The sequence below is a fragment of the Bubalus kerabau genome, chromosome X (genome assembly GCF_029407905.1).
Source record: "Bubalus kerabau isolate K-KA32 ecotype Philippines breed swamp buffalo chromosome X, PCC_UOA_SB_1v2, whole genome shotgun sequence".
Lineage (NCBI taxonomy): Eukaryota > Metazoa > Chordata > Mammalia > Artiodactyla > Bovidae > Bubalus > Bubalus kerabau.
Window position 1 is genome coordinate 138,488,025 of NC_073647.1, and position 22,925 is coordinate 138,510,949.

General features: G+C 41.1%; 1 protein-coding gene across 1 annotated transcript in view; it reads left to right on the forward strand.

Moving 5' to 3' along the window:
* The window catches only part of PCYT1B (phosphate cytidylyltransferase 1B, choline), a 112,359-nt gene that overhangs the window by 84,840 nt on the left and 4,594 nt on the right, over positions 1–22,925 (forward strand). The window contains exon 7 of the mRNA XM_055564107.1: positions 2,055–2,243. Coding sequence (XP_055420082.1) covers positions 2,055–2,243 — 189 coding nt within the window. The remainder of the gene's footprint in view (positions 1–2,054; positions 2,244–22,925) is intronic.

Genomic DNA, 22,925 nt, shown 5'->3' on the forward strand with positions numbered 1-22,925 from the left:
TAAACAAGCAAAACAAGCTGTTAAAAAGCCAAGAGGGCAGCCCAGTTGCTAGAGGTGATGCTAGTGAGTCTAGATGACCATGTTTGCCTGAACTCCAAGGAGCTGATCGAGGTGAACAAAATAAGAGCTCTCCACACATACAGAATTTCCACACACACACCCCAAAATAGAAACGGTGATTTTTCTACAAAACTAGATGTTTACAATTATGTGCAGCCACAGTTATCCAGCAGCTTACACAAACCAATCATTGGTGCCTCCAAATAAGGCAGGGTTCATTCAGTAATCGTAAGTCAGTGATGATCAGTTGTCCTCAGGAGGTGGGGAGTGTTGGGAGTCTGGGCTCTGTGGCTTCGTACAGACTGGGCAAAAAAATGGAAAATGTCAGGTTCAAGTGGCAAACAGAACAAGTGGCTGAAAAGAATTCAGTCAAAGTGATTAGTTGGTATCTTACAGAGCATAAAGCCCTGGTTATTTCAATAAATTAAACTGCCTGTTCTTTTAAATTGAATTCAGTCACCCATCCAGGCATGCCGAGCCATTTCTGAAAGTTATTGCTCGCGCTCTTTCAACGGCCTGTGATAAGCCACTTAGCTCAGGGAACCATGTAGTCCATGTGGATGTGCCCGTTGCCTTTCTGTGACCACAAGCTGTGCTGTGGCACAGAGAGTGCATCACGTGTTGGGTGAGTGTGTAGATGAATCACAGAACCTCGAGTGGCAGGAACCTGACGAGGGTCAGTCACCAGCCCGAGTCCCTGAATTTGTCAATAGAAAAATGAGGAAAGTTGAGTTCGGAGGGACCTGGCTCAAGTCCCTCAAGCAAAGTAGAGGCAGAAGCAGTAGCAGCCTCCCAGCCTTGTGCGCCCTGGTCCAGAGCCCAGTCTGGTGTTCCGAGCAGCTCCTGAGAGCAGTGGAGAGTCGCCTGTATTATATACAGCTGGCTGCAGCACATGGCGCACACCTCGCCCTGAGGCTGCAGTGACGTTTGTGAAGTCTCCATCAGGGACTCCGGCCAGGTTTGCAATACTGTATGTGGCTCCAAAAATCCTGAAATATGAAATGGGCTTCAATTCCATATAGTGAAGAAAGGTGAGAAATCTTATTACCCCTTCAGGAGGAAATGTATTATGCTTTCATGGAGGAAAAGAGCCTTTGTTTCATGGTATCTCCATGGTTTTGATTCCACTTTCACCAGGTAACATGATTAAATGCTTCTGTTGCTTACGAGTAATCAAACAGCCAACACACACTGAACTTCTACTAAATGCCAGGCATTGTGCCAAGTACTTACATGCATTATCTGATCTAACTGTTACAGCAACCCTGTAGGGTAGGGACAGTAATTATCCCTATTTTACAGATGAGAAAACTGAGGTTTAGAGATGGCAGGTGAGTTGCCCAGCATCTGATGCCTTCTAGGCACATAGGTATAGCAGTGCGGCATCAAGGCTATGAACAAAGTCCCAGTCCAGAGAAGCGCTCAGAACAAAATTTTCTTCATTACCAAGGAAACTGATGTGCTTCCATTAGCTTAATGGGAAATATCATGACAGTGACAATTTCAGTGTAATACATGGGTGCTAAGGCCCAGCCAGTGGCTCACTTATTTCAACCAATATTGGTTTTAACAATGTCTCAGTAAAATAGAGAACTCGGGCTGCTTCTGAGTGGCCATTCTGTGTACAGTTCATATTTTTGTCTAAGTATCAGGAGAACTGAGGGGATGCATTCACCTAGTATCTCTCCAAAATAAACAGCAAATGGATACTTTTGGTTCTTCTCTTGTATAAGTGAATTCAACTCTATTTACAATGAAGAGAACATTACAGCCACTTGTACTTTGCTGTACCCATTCAAGTCGACTAATCAGAAGTGACTTTTCTTACAAGAGATGGGCCTTCCCATCAATCCAGCCCTTGGAAACTAGCACCCTGACTCTTCAGGTTAAGAACATGCACAAGTTGAAATAAAATCTGACCATTCTGTGAGTGACTAATATCTCCCCAGTCCTTTTGGGTAAATCTCTTTCTTTCTCCTTTAATTTTTGACCAGGAGAAGAAGTACCGCTTCCAAAACCAGGTAGACAAGATGAAGGAGAAGGTCAAAAACGTGGAAGAAAGATCAAAGGAATTTGTGAACAGAGTGGAAGAAAAGAGTCATGATCTAATTCAGAAGTGGGAAGAGAAATCGAGGGAATTCATTGGTAACTTCCTAGAACTGTTCGGGCCTGATGGAGCATGGGTATGTAAATTATTTCACTTCTTCCTACAATAATGGGTGTTTTCAGTTTATCCTCCTTTCCAAGGAACTACTCAAGGGTGTCCTTTGTCAGTCCAATATGTGACCTCCACTTTGAGCATTAGCCCAAATGACTTCAAGTCTATGCACTTCTTTATTTAGTTTCTGCTTTTCCTCTCTATATGGCACCCAGGAGTGCCCAAAGCCAACTCTGTTCTCTATTTCTATTTCTTGTTTGAAGTCATTTGGTAGTCACTGAATTTCTATTACTGCAAAGGTTGGTTTCATAGCTCATCCCAATCTCCCAGTTGGCAGATGCATAGCTTATGGGTAAGAGTGAAGTAGGTCAGTGGCATCATGGATCTTGTGTTATAAAACAAGGCCAGTGCCTCTTGGATCAATCAGAGGAAGAGGATGCAAAAGAAATGTAGCTGCCTTGATCACTTTTTGTGATCAGGAACTCCTCTTTCATTGGTTGGAAGAGAGAGAAGAGGTGAGACTTTGTACTCATCATGCCCTGATTTGCCCCTGTTTTTTCCATGATATATATGTGCTGGGATAAGGCATAAAAGTCTTAGGGGATGGAGGCCATGATTTGAATCTTAAAACTGAGACAGAAAATGCAGACAGGGTCTCTTGCCTAAATTCTATATAGAATTCTGAGTGAAAATTACAGACAGAGAAAAGAAAATTCTGGAAACCACCTTGTACTCCACTGGTATTTCTTTTTTTCCCCCTCCATTTCTATTTTTATTATTTTTAAAATTAATTAATTTATTTTAATTGGAGGGTAATTACTTTACAATATTGTAGTGGTTTTTGCCATACATTGACATGAATCAGCCATGGGTGTACATGTGTCCCCCATCCTGAACCCCCCTCCCACCTCCCTCCCCATCCCACCCCTCAGGGTTGTCCCAATGCACTGGCTTTGAGTGCCCTGTTTCATGCGTTGAACTTGGACTGGTGATTTATTTCATATATGGTAATATACATGTTTCAATGCTATTCTCTCAAATCATCCCACCCTTGCCTTCTCCCACAGAGTTCAAAAGTCTGTTCTTTATATCTGTGTCTCTTTTGCTTTCTCACATATAGGGTCATCGTTACCATCTTTCTAAATTCCATATATATGCATTAATATACTGTATTGGTAGTTTTTTTTCCTGACTTACTTCACTCTGTATAATAGGCTCCACCTATTAGAACTGATTCATTCATTAGAACTATTTCATCCACCTCATTAGAACTGATTCAAATGTGTTCTTTTTAATAGCTGAGTAATATTCCATTGTGTATATGTACCACAGCTTTCTTATCCATTCATCTGCCGCCGGACATCTAGGTTGCTTTCATGTCCTAGCTATTGTAAATAGTGCTATCATGAACACTGGGGTACATGTGTCTCTTTCAATTAAAGATCTAAAAAAAATGGAGTAAAGATCTAAATGTAAGACCAGAAACTATAAAAGTCCTAAAGGAAAACATAGGCAAAACACTCTCTGACATAAATCACAGCAGGATCCTTTATGACCCACCTCCCAGAGTAATGGAAATAAAAGCAAAAATAAACAAATGGGACCTAATTAAACTTAAAAGCTTTTGCACAATGAAGGAAACTATAAGCAATATGAAAAGACAGCATTCAGACTGGGAGAAAATAATAGCAAACGAAGCAACTGACAATTAATCTCAAAAATATACAAGCAGCTCATGCAGCTCAATTCCAGAAAAATAAACGACCCAATCAAAAAGTGGGCCAAAGAACTAAACAGACATTTCTCCCAAGAAGACATACAGATGGCTAACACACACATGAAAAGATGCTCAACATCACTCATTCATTATCAGAGAAATACAAATCAAAACCATAATGAGGTACCATCTCACACCAGTCAAAATGGCTGCGATCCAAAAGTCTACAAGCAATACATGCTGGAGAGGGTGTGGAGAAAAGGGAACCCTCTTACACTGTTGATGGGAATGCAAACTAGTACAGCCACTATGGAGAACAGTGTGGAGATTCCACTGGTATTTCTATTGTGTGTGTACTTCTGAAGTAAATAACCAGTATTATCAGCAGAGTTAATAAAGAGGGTTCTATGGAAGACTTTGTTTTAAAAAATTGATGTATAGTTGATTTACAATGTTGTGTTGATTTCTGCAGTACAGCAAAGTAATTCATTTATACACACACACACATTTTTTTATAGTTTTTTATTATGGTTTATCTTAGGATAAGGAGTATTGTTCTCTGTGCTATATACAGTAGAATATGTTTATCCATTTTATGCCTTAAAGCTTACATCAGCTAACCCCAACCTCCCACTCTATCCCTCCCCCAACCCCCTCCTCCCTTGGAAATCACCAATCTATTCTCTCTCTCTGTGATTCTATTTCATGGATAGCTTCATTTGTGTCATATTTTAGATTCCACATATAAGTATATCATATGGTATTTGTCTTTCTGACTTCACTTAGTATGATAAGTGCTAAGTCCATGTTGCTGAAAATGGTGTTATTTCATTTTTGTTTATGGCTGAGTAGTATTTTATTGTGTATGTGTGTGTGTGTGTGTATATACCATGCCTTCTTTATCCACTCTTATTTTGATGGACATTTAGGTTGTTGTCATGACTTAGCGATTGTGAATAGCACTGCTAGGAACACTGGGGTGCATCTATCTTTTTGAATTATAGTTTTGTCTGGATATATGCCCAGGAGGGGATTGCTGGACCATATATGGTAAGTGTTAGTTTTCTGAGGAAACTCCAAACTGTTTTCCACAATGGCTGCACCAACTTAAATTCCCAGCAACAGTGTAAGAGGGTTCCTTTTTCTCCACACCTTCAGTGTTTGTTATTTGTAGACTTTTTAATGATGGCCATTCTGACTGGTGGGAAGTGCTACCTTATTGTAGTTTTGATCTGCATTTCTCTAATAATTAGTGATTGCCTCTTGACCATCTATATGTCCTTTATGGAGAAATGTCTATTTAAGTCTTCTTCCCATTTTTGAATTGAATTTTTTTTTGTTACTAAGATTGTATTAGCTATTTGCATATTTTGGAAAATAAGCCCTTGTTGGTCTCATCATTTGCAAATATTTTCTCTTATTCTGTAGGTTGTCTTTTCATTTTACAGTTTCTGTTGTTGTGCAAAAGCTTATAAATTTGATTAGGTCTCATTTGTTTATTTCTATTGCCTTGGGAAACTGACCTAGGAAAACAGTGGTATGATTTCTGTCAGAATATTTGCCTCATGACCTCTTCTAGGGGTTCTAAGGTGTCGTGCCTTATGTTTAAGTCTATAACCCATTTTGAGTTTATTTTTGTGTATGGTGAGAGGTTGCATTTTTGGGAAACTGACCTAGGAAAACATTGGTATGATTTCTGTCAGAATATTTGCCTCATGACCTCTTCTAGGAGTTCTAAGATGTCATGCCTTATGTTTAAGTCTATAACCCATTTGAGTTTATTTTTGTGTATGGTGAGAGGGTGTGTTTGTTCCAACTTCATTGGTTTGCATGCAGTTTTCCAACATTTCAACACTGCTAAAGAGACTGTCTTTTCCACACTGATTTTCAACAAAGGAGGCAAGAATACACTATCGATTGTATGTATGCAGGTTTATTTCTGAGCTTTCCATTGATCCATATGTCTGTTTTTTTGCCAATATCACTCTGTTTTGATTACTCTAGCATTGTAGTATCATTTGCAGTCTGGGAGGGTGCTGCATGCCGCTTTATTCTTTTTCTGTAGGACTGCTTTGTGAATTCTAGGTCTTTTGTTGTTCCACATAAATTTTAAGAGTATTCTATAAAAAAAATGTCATGGGTAATATGATAGGGATTACATTAAATCTGTAGATTGTTTTGGGTCTGGTCATTTTAACAATACTAATGCTTCCAATCCAAGAGCATGGGATATCTGAAAGAGATAGTTTTAAAGTAGCTTTCCCTTTAGAACCAAACGGAATGATTCCATTTGATTTCTCTAATTTTTATTAGCCTAGATATCCTAGTACAACATGAGAAGTCTCTAACAAAATTGATTTTGGCTGAATTATTTTATTGATTGGTTGTCCCTGTTGCCTCTTTGCTCACTGGAGGTAGTTCATAACATTATCTAAAAGTAAAACAATTAAAAGAACAACACCTGAGAAGTTAGAAGAGATGCTTTGCTAAAAGCCTAGCAGCCTCTAAGTGATTATAGAGGCTGCGGTCATAGGCCCACCTTGTCTTGTTGGCTGAGGCTGAGAGAGGGTAGAGGGCTTACAAGGGTCGACTTGAGCCTTCGACAACTTCTAGAGAGAGCTTGCAAGAGCAGAGGACCCAAGAGTCCGGTTCCTTTTCATTTTCCCTGGGTTTCAGCTCAGATCAAATTATCTGGGATTCCATGGTCTCTGTAACAAGTTTGAAATTTCTCATTAATCTAGTGTATACTTTAATAGTTAACATTTTTCACAACTAATTTTCAGGCTCTGAGGAAACAACTTGCAGTTTTTAAAAAATGAAAAACCAGGTAGGCATTCATTTGTTTACAGGGGTTCAGAAATGTCTGCTTAGATCTTCTGCCCAAATGTTTCAATTTACTTATTTTTAGTTGAGGATAATTGCTTTACAATATTATGTTGGTTTCAGCCACAGGTAAACATATGCCCCCTCCCTCTAGAACCTCCTTCCCACCCCTCTAGGTTGTCAAGAGCACCAGTTTGAGCTCCATGTGTCATACAACATAGTCTCCGTCACAAAACATATTTGCATTACATATGGTAATGTTTATGTTTCTGTGATACTCTAAATTTATCAACTTATCCTACCCTCTCCTTTCTGTCCTGTGTGCATAAGTCTGTTCTCTATGTCTGCATCGCCATTGCCGCCATGCAACTAGGTTCATAAGTACTATCTTTCTAGATTCCATATGTATCTGTTAATATATCACATTTATGTTTCTCTTTCTGAATTACTTCACTCTGTATAATAGGCTTTAGGTTCATCGACCTCATTAGAACTGACTCAGAACTGTTTCTCTGTATGGCTGTGTAATATAGCAATAACATCAACATAGCAGGAAACAAGAGGGTTTTTTATAACTAATTTTATGGACATATAGCTTATTTACAATGTTAACTTTTTATTATGGTTTATCACACAATATTGAATATAATACTTTGAAGGAAGGGAGGGAAGAAAGGAAGAAAGTATAAATAACCATAGAAACTAAGATAACAGTATTGACAGGAGTTGTAAAAGGGGTTACAGGACATGGTGTCATTAATAGACTTGGGTCATATATTTTTAACATGTTGGTTAATATTTGAGTTCTAAAGTTCTTTAAAAATTCTAGGAACAAGTGTCCTAAAATTCTGTAACATCACAAGTTTCTTAGGATCCCACATTTCATTTTACCTTTAAACGTTTATTCAGCAACCATTTTTTACAGTTTATGAAAGTGGTCTTAGGAGCTTAGTGTATTCCTGCTAGTGTGAAAAATAGACCCATGCATCAAGAGATAACTGTAAAACAGTACGGTAAGTGGTGTGCAAGGTTAGGAAAGTAAGTCACCTTAGAAAACTTTCTTAGTTTTCTAAGTCACTGGTTTATCTGCATACTCAGTATACTTTGCTCTCATGAGTCATCCTCTAAAGCTCTCTGTGTATAAGTCTTGTCTGTTCTATAGGAACTCAGGTTGATCTCTACTTTTTCAAGGACACAACCTAACCTTGTAAAGTGAGGGTAATTTAGGAAAGTAAGGAGGGAAGCAGAAGGTAAGTGTTTCGGAGTTCCTAGGTGGTATAGTGGTGAGGGCTTTGCTTTCCAATGCAGGGGTCATGGGTTTGATTCCTCGAGGAGAGCTAAGGAAAGCGAGCTAAGGGAGAACTAAGGAGACTTACTTACTCTGTTGTATAGTGGTCTAAGAAAAGCTAAGGAGACTTGCTTACTCTGTTGTATAGTGGTCTAAGAAAAGCTAAGGAGACTTACTTACTCTGACTTATCGTGTTCAAAGGAGAGCTATGGAGAGCTAAGGCGAGCAAAGGTGACTTAGTTACTCTGACCTGTAGTGTTCTAGGGAGAGCTAAGGAGAGCTATGTAGTGCTAAGGCAAGCTAAGGAGACTTACATACTCTGACTTATAGTGTTCTAAGGGGAGCTAAGAGGAACTAAGGAGACTTCCTTGCTCTGACTTACAATGTTCTAAGGAGAGCTAAGGCGACTTACTTTGACCCATAGTTTTCTAAGGAGAGCTATGTAGAGCTAGGGAGAATTACTTACTCTGACCTATAGTTTTCAAAGGACATCTATGGAGAGCTGAGTAGACTTAGTTACTCAGACCTATAGCATTCTGAGGAGAACCAAGGAGAGCTAAGGAAACTTATTTACTCTGACCTATAGTGTTCTAACGGAGAAGGTGATGGCACCCCACTCCAATACTCTTGCCTGGAGAATCCCAGGGGCGGGGAAACCTGGTGGCTGCCGTCTATGGAGTCGCACAGAGTCGGACATGACTGAAGCGACTTAGCAGCAGCAGCAGCAGCATAGTGTTCTAAGGAGAGCTGAGGAGTGCTAAGGCAAGCTAAGGAGACTTACATAATCTGACCTATAGTGTTCTAAGTTGAACTAAGGAGAGCTAAGGTGACTTACTTTCTCTGACCTATATTTGCTAAGGAGAGCTTAGGAGACCTAAGGAGACTTTCTTACTCTGACCTATAGTAAGCTAAGGAAACTTACTTAGAGTGTTCTAAGGAGAGCTAAGAGAGCAAAAGAGAGCTATGGGGAGCTGAGGAGACTTCCTTACTCTGACTTATAGTTTTCTAAGGAGTGCTAAGGAGACTTACTCTGACCTATAGTGTTCTAAGGAGAGCTAAGGAGACTTAATAGTGTTCAGTAGTGGCCTGCTGTGGGACAGGGTCTCTGACTACAGCAGACCTGGGTTACACGGTGTGTGGCTGAATCCCTCTTGGAGGCAGTCGCCCTTAGCCCCACCATAGAGCTGCCAAACAGACGACCCACAACAGATTTCTCAACCTGGGGATCCATCAAAGGGACTTAGAACCTCCTGGAATTTGACATTGTAGTCCAGTGGGAGACTGAGTCAGAGTTGCCTGTGAGTGTCCAGGAATCTCTGGTGGCAGTGTGAGTCAACAGTTTGGCCTCAAGCCAAACAACTGGGAGGGAACAGCAGCCAAACACAGAAAACTGGATTAAAGATTTACTGAGCATGGCCCCGCCCATCAGAACAAGACCCAGTTTCCCCCCCAGTTAGTCTCTCCCATCAGGAAGTTTCCATAAGCCTCTTATCCTTATCCATCAGAGGGCAGATAGAATGAAAAGCACAATCACAGAAAACTAACCAAACAGATCGCATGGGTCACAGCCTTGTCTAACTCAATGAAACTATGAGCCATGACATGTAGGGCCATCCAAGATGGACGGGTCATGGTGGAGAGTTCTGACAAAACCTGGTCCACGGGAGAAGGCAATGGCAAACCACTTCAGTATTCTTGCCTTGAGAACACCATGAACAGTATGAAAAGGCAAAAAGATATGACACTGAAAGATGAACTCCCCAGGTCCGTAGGTGCCTAATATGCTACTGGAGATCAGTGGAGAAACAACTCCAGAAAGAATGAAGAGACAGAGCCAAAGCAAAAATAACACCCAGTTGAGGATGTGACTGGTGATGGAAGTAAAATCCTATGCTGTAAAGAGCAATATCGCATATGAATCTGGAATGTTAGGTCCATGAATCAAAGCAAATTGGAAGTGGTCAAATAGGAGATGGCAAGAGCGAACATAGACATTTTAGGAATCAGTGAACTAAAATGGATGAGAATGGGTGAATTTAATTCAAATGACCATTATATCTACTACTGTGGGAAAGAATCCCTTGGAAGAAACGGAGTAGCCCTCATCAACAACAAAGAGTCCAAATGCAGTACTTGGATGCAACCTCAAAAATGACAGAATGATCTGTTTGTTCCCAAGGCAACCCATTCAATATCACAATAATCCAGGTCTATGCCCTGACCACTAATGCCGAAGAAGTTGAACGGTTCTATGAAGACCTACAATACTGTCTAGAACCAACACCAAAAAAAGATATCCTGTTTATCATAGGGGACTGGAATGCAAAAGTAAGAAATTAAGAGCTATCTGGAGTAGCAGACAAGTTTGGCCTTAGAATACAAAATGAAGCAGGGCAAAGGCTAACAGAGTTTTGCCAAGAGAACACACTGGTCATAGAAAACACTCTCTTCCAGCAAGACAAGAGATGACTCTACACATGGACATCACCAAATGGTCAACACTGAAATCAGATTGATTATATTCTTTGCGGCCAAAGATGGAGAAGCTCTATACAGTCAGCAAAAACAAGACCGGGAGCTGACTGTGGCTCAAATCATGAACTCCTTATTGCCAAATTCAGACTTACACTGAAGAAAGTAGGGAAAACCACTAGACCATTCAGGTATGACCTAAATCAAATCCCTTACGATTATACCATAGAAGTGACAAACAGACTCAAGGAATAAGATCTGATAGACAGAGTGCCTGAAGAACTATGGACAGAGGTTCATGACATAGTACAGGAGGCACTGATCAATACCATCCCCAAGAAAAATAAATGCAAAAAGGCAGAATGGTTGTCTGAGAAGGCCTTACAAATAGCTGAGAAAAGAAGAGATGTGAAAGGTAAAGGAGAAAAGGAAATATATACCCATCTGAATGCAGAGTTCCAAAGAATAGCAAGGAGAGATAAGAAAGCCTTCCTGAGTCATCAGTGCAAAGAAACAGAGGAAAACAATAGAATGGGAAAGACTAGAGATCTCTTCAAGAAAATTAGAGATACAAGGGAACATTTCATGCAAAGATGGGCTCAATAAAGGATGGAAATGGTATGGACCTAACAGAAGCAGAAGGTATTATGAATAGGTGGCAAGAATACACAGAAGAACTATACAAAAAAGATCTTCAAAAAAAAAAAAAAGATCTTCAGGACCCAGATAACCGCGATGGTGTGATCACTCACCTAGAGCCAGACATCCTGGAGTCTGAAGTCAAGTAAGCCTTAGGAAGCATCACTATGAACAAAGCTAGTGGAGGTGATGCAATTCCAGCTGAGCTATTTTAAGTCCTAAAAGATGATGCTGTGAAAGTGCTGCACTCAATATGTCAGCAAATTTGGAAACCTCAGCAGTGGCCACAGGCCTGGAAAAGGTCAGTTTTCATTCCAATCCCAAATAAAGGCAATGCCAAAGAATGCTCAAACTACTGCACAATTGCACTCATCTAACATCAATAACCTCAGATATGCAGACGACACCACCCGTATGGCAGAAAGTGAAGAGGAACTCAAAAGCCTCTTGATGAAAGTGAAAGTGGAGAGTGAAAAAGTTGGCTTAAAGCTCAACATTCAGAAAACGAAGATCATGGCATCCGGTCCCACCACTTCATGGGAAATAGATGGGGAAACAGTGGAAACAGTGTCAGACTTTATTTTTCTGGGCTCCAAAATCACTACAGATGGTGACTGCAGCCATGAAATTAAAAGACGCTTACTCCTTGGAAGGAAAGTTATGACCAACCTAGATAGCATATTCAAAAGCAGAGACATTACTTTGCCAACAAAGGTTCGTCTAGTCTAAGGCTATGGTTTTTCCTGTGGTCATGTATGGATGTGAGAGTTGGACTGTGAAGAAGGCTGAGCGCCGAAGAATTGATGCTTTTGAACTGTGGTGTTGGAGAAGACTCTTGAGAGTCCCTTGGACTGCAAGGAGATCCAGCCAGTCCATTCTGAAGGAGATCAGCCCTGGGATTTCTTTGGAAGGAATGATGCTAAAGCTGAAGCTCCAGTACTTTGGCCACCTCATGCGAAGAGTTGACTCATTGGAAAAGACTCTGATGCTGGGAGGGATTGGGGGCAGGAGGAGAAGGGGACGACAGAGGATGAGATGGCTGGATGGCATTGCTGACTCGATGGACTTGAGTCTGAGTGAACTCCGGGAGTTGGTGATGGACAGGGAGGCCTGGCGTGCTGTGATTCATGGGGTCGTAAAGAGTCGGACACGACTGAGTGACTGATCTGATCTGATCTGAACATGCCAGCAAAGTAATGCTCAAAATTCTCCAAGTGAGGTTTCAACAATACATAAACTGGTAACTTGCAGATGTTCAAGCTGGATTTAGAAAAGGCAGAGGAACCAGAGATCAAATTGCCAACATCTGCTGGATCATAAAAAAAGCAAGAGAGTTCCAGAAAAACATATACCTCTGCTTTACTGATTACGCCAAAGCCTTTGACTGTGTGGATCACAGCAAACTGTGGAAAAGTCTTCAAGAGATGGGAAGACCTGACCTGCCTCCTGAGAAATCTGTATGCAGGTCAAGAAGCAACAGTTGAAACCAGACATGGAACAATGGACTGGTTCCAAATTGGGAAAGGAGTATGTCAAGGCTGTATATTATCACCTTGCTTATTTAACTTATATGCAGAGTACATCATGCAAAATGCTGGGCCGGATGAAGCACAATCTGGAATCAAGATTGCTGGGAGAAATATCAATAACCTCAGATACACACATGACATCACCCTTATGGCAGAAAGCGAAGAGGAACTAAAGAGCCTCTTGGTGAAAGTGAAAGAGGAGAGTGAAAAAGTTGGCTTAAAATTCAACATTCAAAAAACAAAGATCATGGCATCCAGTCCCATCACTTCATGGCAAATAGATGGGGAAACAATGGAAACAGTGTCAGACTTTATTTTCTTGGGCTCCAAAATCACTGCAGATGGTGACTGCAGCCATGAAATTAAAAGACACTTGCTCCTTGGAAAAAAAGCTATGACCAGAGACATTACTTTGCCGCCAAAAGTCTGTTTAGTCAAAGCTATGGTTTTTCCAGTAGTCATGTATGGATGTGAGAGTTGGACCATAAAGAAAGCTGAGTGCCGAAGAATTGATGCTTTTGAACTGTGGTGTTGGAGAAGACTCTTAAGAATCCCTTGGACTACAAGGAGATCAAACCAGTCCATCCTAAAGGAAATCAGGCCTGAATATTCATTGGAAGGAGTGATGCTAAAGCTAAAACTCTAATACTTTGGCCACCTGATGCAAAGAACTGACTCCTTGGAAGACCCTGATGTTGGAAAAGATTGAAGGCAGGAGGAGGAGGAGATGACAGAGGATGAGATGGCTGGACGGCATCACCGACTCAATGGACATGAGTTGGTGATGGACAGGGAAGTCTGGCATGCTGTAGTCCATGGGTTCACAAAGAGTCGGACATGACTGAGCAACTGAACTGAACTCAAGGAGAGCTAGGGAGACTTCCTTATCGTGACCTATACTGTTCTAAGAGCTAAGGAGAGGTAAAGGGACCAGATATAGGCAAGTTGGTTTCCAGTACTTTTTATTTCACCTCCAATCTCCAATTCAGTTGTACCCTCCAATAAATTAACTAATAGTTTATTTTCTTAACAACACTTTATTTGTAGTTTTTCAGGAACCTCCTTGTTTTTCTCCATAGAGTCTGTGACAATTGACATTCTTACCAACAGTACTCTTTGTACATTTTTTGATGGTGGCCATTCTCACCACTTTGGCATGATATCTCATTGTGGTTTTGATTTGCATTTCTTTTCCCGTGATGTAACATACTTTGCAGAATCAGAAATGAAAGTTAAAATCATAACTAGGAGCTGCCAGCTTCAAAATCAGGAACTAGAAACATCTGTACACACTGCAGATAACCAATACACCCTACCATATTTGATTTAATAGCCTGTATAAGAAATGAAGCCCAATCAAATCCTTAACATTTTTTAAGTAACAGATGAAACCACACTACTGTGGAAAACTTTGTAGTGGAAAGATTTTAGAAATATAGGATAGCATTCAACTCATTTTATTGTACGTTTTGGAATATAAGAGTGGCAAAGTTATAAACATTTGGAAGCTCCATCAGAGTTCAAAAAGAATTTCAACTTCCCTGATTTCCAAGGCAAGTCAACTCTGTATTCTTTGAAAGATCTAAGGAAAATACTTGGCCTAAAATTAATATCTCACATCCCCAAATTTCTTGGAATTTATAGATTGGGATGCGATGGTTGACGATATTAGCTCTCTCAAAATATATTTAGCTCAACAAAGTAGATTTCAGTCCACTTCTTTGGTAAAACAAACCTTTTCATCATAAATACTAAACAGCAAGAATTTGGATTAAATTGAACCCCATGTTATGATGGCAACTGAGAAAATTTTCCTGCCATAGAGTAACCCAAATGGCAATGATTTTGAGAGTGAAATACATCACAAACTGTATCATAGTCTCATAACAAAACAGCTTAATCCTCAAACCATACATAGTGTGCTGTCAGTAAATGTTTCCTGAAGCAGCGCATCATTGGTCAGCCTTCCGATCCTCCATGCCAGGAAAACCCTCCATAATATTTTGTAACAGACAAAATGTTTCTTTTCAACACCATCAAACCAATACTTTACCCCATAATAGCTAAAAAAAAAAAAAATCCATCGTAAGTATGTGCATACACATATATACACACCTCATTTTGTTTATCCATTTATCCATCAGTGGAGATTTAGATTGTTTCCACTTTATGGCTGTGAACATTAGTTATACAAATATCTGTTTCAGTCTCTACTTTCAAGTCTTTTGAGTGCACACCCAGGAGTAGAACTGCTGAAGCATATGATGATTCTTTTAATTATTTTGAAGAGCTGCCATACTGTTTTCCACGGTGTCTGCACCATTTTACATTCCCTCCACAATGTACAAAGGTTCTAATTTCTGCACATCTTCAGCACTTCTTGTTTTCTGTTTGTTTCTTATAATAGCCATTCTAATGTCATTGCTAAGTATTAAGACGTTTGATTTTGAGAAATATAAAAGTCAGTTTGTGGATCTGAATTAGATTTCCCATTCTCTTTTAAACAGTTTGAAAACTTTGTCTGCCAACAAATACTCAAGTAAAACACAAGTAAACAGGAAAAGCTTCTAACCATGAAAGTTACGGAGAGCTAGTCACGAGCAGGGCTTCAATTCATAGCCGGAGAGCTGTGGGCAAGTTCACTTACCTCTCAGCCACTCCCTTGGGTTGTTGGGAGGATTAAATTGTCACATACTTTAAAGTCTGTTTTAACAGTGCCTGGCACCAGGGATGTGCCAGGCACTGTTTCAGGGCGAGTTGTTGTTTGTTGATTGGAACTCAGGATTTGAACTCTTTTGAGTTCCATCTTGATTACCAGAGGTCCAAACCATATGTAGCTAGAATATTTTTATTCCTTTTTGGTGGATTTGCTAGAATATATCTGAAACCCTGAAACCTATAAAGGCACTTGTCAAGTCATTTACTGCCTCACCAGATATTAAGAACTTCTTAAAAGGGAAAACATTGTAGGAGAGGAAACAGAAAATTACCGTCATGTGGACAGGACTAGAAATGGGATTATTTTCTTGGGAGAAAACTTTGTAAATGAAAACCTCTTAATACAGCAAAAAACTGAATATAAATACCATTTCTCTTTGAAAATGCTATGCCATGGTCTTCATTATTTGTTATAGTTCTAAAGTGCTTTTCTTCCCAGGAAGCTTATTACAAACTGTCTCCTGACCAGATTCAATTCAGCTCCTTTGCAGGGGAACCACCCTTCAAAATGCACCAGAAACAACAGATCAGAGAGTTTGCAAATCAAGACCCAGAGTTGTTTTGTATGGATATTGCATTGTATGAAGTGTGACTCTACAGTTTATCATTAAGGATTCAAATCATTTCATCCCCTTAGGCAGAATATTCAGTTATGAGCTAGAGTCAAACTATAGTAGACAAGTTGTAGATTCTTTGAAAGTGGGCTTCTAATGGAAATGCTGACAATCCATTAACAGCAGGAAGGCTAATGGCTGCCTCTAAAAATATACCTTAAGATTACAGTAATAAAAACACATATTTTAAAATGCCTGCTCGAATTTCAAGGATTTTTTTTTTATGTCGCTCTTAATAATAGGCCACCCTATCCTTTTGGCATTTGATTTTGTCTCATAAATGGGCTTAATCTAAGTTAATGCTGTTGTACTACAGCATTTTTTTCTGTCTGATTTTGAGGGGTTTGGATGTCATTTGACAGAATTATCAGTGCCTTTAATGGAAGGTGAATAATTGGTATATTTGTAGCATTATGGAATTTTAAATCTGGAAAGGATCTCCGTGATTAGCAAGGCATCTCTGTTGTGTCTGCTGGAGGAGATCTGAGCTCCTAAAAAGTTTATGGGCTAGAACTTAAAAAGGGAAAATAACTGCTGGGGAATTGTTGTGCCTGAGGTCTTTCTCGAGAGACCCACTCTGGTCTTACCCCAGGAGGATTGCAGAAGAATCTAAAGGGCTTGATTACTGAGAAGCTCATCATGATAGAGATGTGGGGAGAGGCCAGCGCTGTGATCTTGGCAGACCAGGTTCCTGCCTGCAGAGCCCAAGCAGTAGCCCCAGCCAGCCACTATGCTTCATCTGCAGGGGCAAGTCGTTGGTGCGGCCTGACCTGGGAACTCAGTGGGGCCCAAGTCAGTCCGATGTGGGTCCTCAAACCAAAACTTTGGGCCCTGAAGCCTCTGTCCCCACTTATGATGAGGAGCTGAGTTATAGCCCCCAGTCATTGCTGGGTGAAGCTCCCAGCCCCACCCAACCAGAAAGCCTGGCCAGAACACCTGGGAAGCTTCCTGGTCCAGCAATACTTGAGCAGAGCCCAGCAGACAGCTGACGGACTGCACAGCAGAGCCAGAGGCACTGCTGAGCCAGGGAACTGAGGGTGCAGATCAGCTTGAATAAGGACCACAAAAACAAAGCGCCTCTCCAGCCTTCAGGTTGATTCTCCCACCATGCCTGGGAAAGTGAAAGTGAAGTTGCTCAGTCGTGTCCGACTCTTTGCGACCCCGTGGACTGTAGCCTATCAGGCTCCTCCGTCCATGGGATTTTCCAGGCAAGAGTGCTGGAGTGGATTGCCATTTGAAGGGAAGCTAATTTACAGCCCCACTCATTGCTAAATACAGTGTGCAGCCCACCCGACCACGGAACTGAAGCACATGGGAAGCTGCCTAGCCCATCCAACAGCACTTAACAGAAAGCAAAATTGGTGGCCCTGTCTGGCCAGGGAATTCAGTACACAGTCTTGCCTTACTCAGGTCCCCAAAAACAAGCTGTACAAGCCCTGGGGCCTATTCTGCTGCCCTGCCAAGAAAGAGAAGCTAATTCATAGCCCCACCAACTGCTGAGTGTACTATAAGTCCTGAGCATCTAGTAATCCTGACCGGAAAACCCAGGAAACTGTGGAGCCCAACCTATAGCCTCACTTGGGGAGGAGGTAAAAGATCTGTGCACTGAAAACAACAAGACACTGATGAAAGAAATCCAAGAAGACACCAATAAATGGAAAGATAACTCATGTTAATAGATTGAAAGAACTGTTAAAATGTCCGTACTACCCAAAGCCATCTATAGATTCAATGCAATTCCTATCAAGATTCCAATGGCATTTTTTTCACAGAAATATAAAAAAAGTCCTAAAATGTATATGAAACCACAAAAGACACCACCCAGACAGCCAAAACAATCTTGAGAAAGAAAAACTGGGAGGGCATCATACTTCTTGCTTTCAAGCTGTACTGTAAAGCTATATTAATCAAAATAGTATGGTAGTGGCATAGAAACAGACACATAGGCCAACAAAACGGAATTGAGAGCCCAGAAGTAAACCCATGCAAGGGAGCCAAAAATACAATAGGGAAAAGACAATTATCTTCAATAAACAGTGCTAGAAAATTGGATAGTCACAGGTAAAAGAATGAAAGTAGACTTCTATCTTACAGCTCCACAAAAATTAACTTGAAATAGATTATAAAGATTTTAATGTAAGATCATAATCCATAAAATTCCCAGTAGAAAATATCAGAGAAAAACTCCTTGACATGAGCCTTAGCAATGATTTTTTGGTTGGACACCTAAAGCACAAGCAACAAAATAAATGAGACTACATCAACTAAAAAGCTTCTGCATGGCCAAAGAAACTGTCTACAAATTTAAAAGACAGCCTACAGAAAGGGAAAAAAGTTTGCAAACCATATATCCGATAAGGTGTTAACATCTAAAATATATCAAGAACTCATACAACTGAGTAGCGAAAAACCAAGTAATCCAGTTTAAAAATGGGCAAAGGACCCGAATAGACATTTTTCCAAAAAAAGATATACAAACCGTGAACAAGTACATGAAAACATGTTCAACATCACTAAATAAATCAATAGGGAAATGCAAATTGAAACCACAATGAGATATTACCTCATGCCTTTTAGAGTTGTTGTTCAGTCCCTAAGTTGTGTCCGACTCTTTGCAACCCCCTGGACTGCAGCACACCAGGCTTCCTTGTCCTTCAACATCTCCCAGAGTTTGCTCAAACTCATGTCCATTGAGTCGGTGATGCTGCTGCTGCTGCTAAGTCGCTTCAGTCGTGTTGGACTCTGTGACCCCATAGACGGCAGCCCATCAGGCTCCCCCATCCCTGGGATTCTCCAGGAAAGAACACTGGAGTGGGTTGCCATTTCCTTCTCCAATGCATGAAAGTGAAAAGTGAAAGTGAAGTCGCTCAGTCGTGTCCGACTCTTAGCGACCCCATGGACTGCAGCCTACCAGGCTCCTCCGTCCATGGGATTCTCCAGGCAAGAGTACTGGAGTGGGGTGCCATTGCCTTCTCCGCGGTGATGCTAGTGGTTGGCATTAAAAAGACAAAAGGTAACAAGTGCTCTGAAGTATGTATAGAAAAGGGATCCCTTGTGCACTGTTGGTGGGACTGTCAACTGGTACAGCCACTATGGAAACATTATGAAGGTTTCTCAAAAAATTCAAAATATGATTCAGAAATTCCACTTGTGGGAATACAGTTGGGGTCCACTTACACTTGGATTTCTTTTTCAGTATTAAATACTAAAGTACTACATGATCCACAGTTGGTTGAATCCACAAATGTAGAACCACAAATACAGAGGGCCAACTATAATGTTATACATGGATTTTTTTTTTTTACTTCACAGAGGGTCAGCACCCCTAACCCCTCATACTGTTCAAGAGTCAGCTGTTTTATCTGAAGGAAATGAAAACTCAGGTTCATAGCAGCAATATTTACAATAGCCAAGACATGGAAACAGCCTCAGTGTCCATTGATGGATGGATGGATAAAGTTGTGGTGTGTGTCTGTATGTAGTATAGTGGATTATTACTCATCTATAGAAAAGAAATCCTGCCATTTGTGATAACATGGATGGACCCTGAGGGCATTACGTTAAGTGAAATAAGTCAGAGAATGACAAATACTGTATGATCTCATTGACTGATTTGTGTTTACCAGAGGTAGGGAGTATGGGGAGGGGAAATTGCAGAAAAGGGGTCAAAAGGTACAAAGTTCCAATTATGAGGTAAGTAAGTACTGGGGATGTAATGTATAATGATCACTATGGTTAACAGTGCTCTGTGCTGTATATGCAGGTTTTGAGAGTACATCCTATGAGTTCATCACATGGAAAAAAAATTTGTATCCATGAGATGATGGATGTTAACTAAGCTTACTGCAGCAATCACTTCACAATTTAAGTGAAATTATTATGTTGTACACCTCAAATGTATATAGTGCTGTATGTCAATTATATTTCAAAACTGGAAAAAGTTTTAAAAGGTTGGGAAGGTGAAAAATGTTTTTAGCAATCCAGTATAGAAAAAAAGGTTTCTCACATCAGTCACTTTGCATTTGTTTATTAGTAATGCCAAACATTTTTTATAGTTCATTTATAAGTCTTTTGTGAATTACCTATATGTGCCAAATGCTCATTATTTTCTTTGGGTTTGTAAGCTCTGTTATATACTAAGCTGCTTAGTTTGTATTTAAATGTTGCAAAAATTTTTCCCTTTTCTTCATTTGCCTTTTAGCCTTTTACCTTATTTCATAGTGATAGTGGTGTTTTTTTTTTTTTTTTTTTGAGGTATCAGTTCAGTTCAGTTCAGTCACTCAATCGTGTCCTACTCTTTGAGACCCCATGGACTGCAGCACACCAGGCCTCCATGTCCATCACCAACTCCCGGAGTTTACCCAAACTCATGTCCATTGAGTCAGTGATGTCATCCAACCATCTCATCCTCTGTCGTCCCCTTTTCCTTCTACCTTCAATCTTTCCCAGCATCAGGGTCTTTTCCAATGAGTCAGTTCTTCACATCAGGTGGCCACAGCATTGGAGTTTCAGCTTCAACATCAGTCCTTCCAATGAACACCCAGGACTGATTTCCTTTAGGATGGACTGGTTGGATCTCCTTGCTGTCCAAGGGACTCTCAAGAGTCTTCTCCAACACCACAGTTCAAAAGCATCAATTCTTTGGTGCTCAGCTTTCTTTACAGTCCAACTCTTACATCCATACATGACCACTGGAAAAAACCATAGCCTTGATGAGATGGACCTTTGTTGACAAAGTAATGTCTCTGCTTTTTAATATACTGTCTAGGTTGGTCATAACTTTCCTTCCAAGGAGTAAGCATCTTTTAATTTCATGGCTGCACTCACCATTTGCAGTGATTTTGGAGCCCAGAAAAATAAAGTCAGCCACTGTTTCCACTTTTTCCTCATCTATTTGCCATGAAGTGATGGGACTGGATGCCATGACCTTCGTTTTTCTGAATGTTGAGCTTTAAAGCCAACCTTTCACTCTCTTCCTTCACTTTCATCAAGAGGCTCTTTAGTTCTTCACTTTCTGCCATAAGGGTGGTGTCATCTGCATATCTGAGGTTATTGATATTTCCCCTGGCAATCTTGATTCCAGCTTGTGCTTCCTCCAGCCCAGCATTGCTCATGATGTACTCTGCATATAAGTTAAATAAGCAGGGTGACAATATACAGCCTTGAAGTACTCCTTTTCCTATTTGGAACCAGTCTGTTGTTCCATGTCCAGTTCTAGCTGTTGCTTCCTGACCTGCATACAGATTTTTCAGGAGGCAGGTCAGGTGGTCTGTTATTCCCATCTCTTTCAGAATTTTCCACAGTTTGTTTTGATCCACAGAGTCAAAGGCTTTGGCATAGTCAATAAAGCAGAAATAGATGTATAGAAGTTTTCAATTTTTATATAGCCAAACACTAATCTTTTTTTAATGGTTTCTTTCTTTGCCTTTATGCTCCCACACCCAAAGGTATTTCTACATCACGAATCTTACCATACCCCTCTACTGATTACAATCTTCCAGGGGCTCTTCTGGAGAAATCCATCCTCCTCCTGGTGCTCTAGCTTCAACTACTGTACCCTATAGGCACTGAGAGGTCCAGTCGAGCCAAGCAGTTATGCTTAGCACTGCCTACTTATCACCCTCTGCTTGGAAAGCCAGTCCCATAGGCTCAACGCCCCTTTCCACCCCTTCTTCCCCATGTCACTGAAGCCCCAGTTTGGATATGACCACCAAATTACCCTTTTCTTCCCCTTCTTGTAACAGCACCAAGTCCCCAGGGTCTCAGTAGTAGTTTGTAAAATGAAAAGCTCAAATGATAATAAGCAAAGTCTAAGAGGGCTAACAGGAGAATTGGCTGTCAGGGCCAGTTTAGAGCAGAGGCTTGGAGCAAGCAGTGGGGGGCTGAGGCTCTACAGGGAGCAGTGACGACAAACTAGAGCGCAGAGCCCAGGCAGCCTGGGGAGGACGCTCGGGCATGGGGAACAGAGTGCTCAAGGGCTGAGGCAGGAGGGCAGATGGGCAGGGGCTCGGTGCCAGGACTAGGTTCCCCAGAGGCTAGTGGACAGTGTTGCTGAAGAGCTTGGCTCTGAAGGCACCAGGCGGCAGTCCGCAGAGGTCCCAAACTGGGAAAGCCGTCTTAACCCCCCAACCTCCTCCAGCCCCATGGCTTCCTACACTGGGAAAGCCGTCTTAACTCCCCAACCTCCTCCAGCCCCATGGTTTCCTACACCAGCCGGCGGCATCAGTTTTCTTCTTTCATGGGCCAGAAACTAGTCACTTAATTCTGCTTCCTCTCACACCCCTCATCCCATCTGTCACGAGTCCTGTTGGCTCCACTTTCAAAATGGAGCCAGACCATACACCCGGCTTCCCTGGTGGCTCAGTCGGTAAAGAATCTGCCTGAAATGCAGAAGACCACCTGCTAATGCAGGAGACTGGGTTCAATCCCTGGGTCGGGAAGATTCCCAGGAGAAGGGAATGGCAACCCACTCCAGTATTCTTGCTGGGAAATCCCATGGACAGAGGAGTTTGGCAGGCTACAGTCCATGGGATTGCAAAGAATCAGACACCAGCGAGCGACTAAACCACCACCACCAAATACTGCTTGATTTCATTTAGATGACATTCTGCAAAAGGCAAAACTCTAGTGACAGAAAACACTTCTGCGGCCCAAGGCTGGGAAGTGGGGGGGTGACTACAAATGATCTCAGTAACTCGATGGTAGTGGTAGTCACAAAACTGAAGGCGTTTATCAAAACTCTCAGAACTGCACATTATTAAGTAACTGGAAATTGTTAAGTAAACCTTAATAAAACAACAGGAAAAAAACCATACCATAATTCTAGCCATTTCTCACCATGCTCACAGCCATCATCCCAGTCCAGGGTGCCATCATCCTCTTGGGTTCTTACTGAGGGCTCTTCACT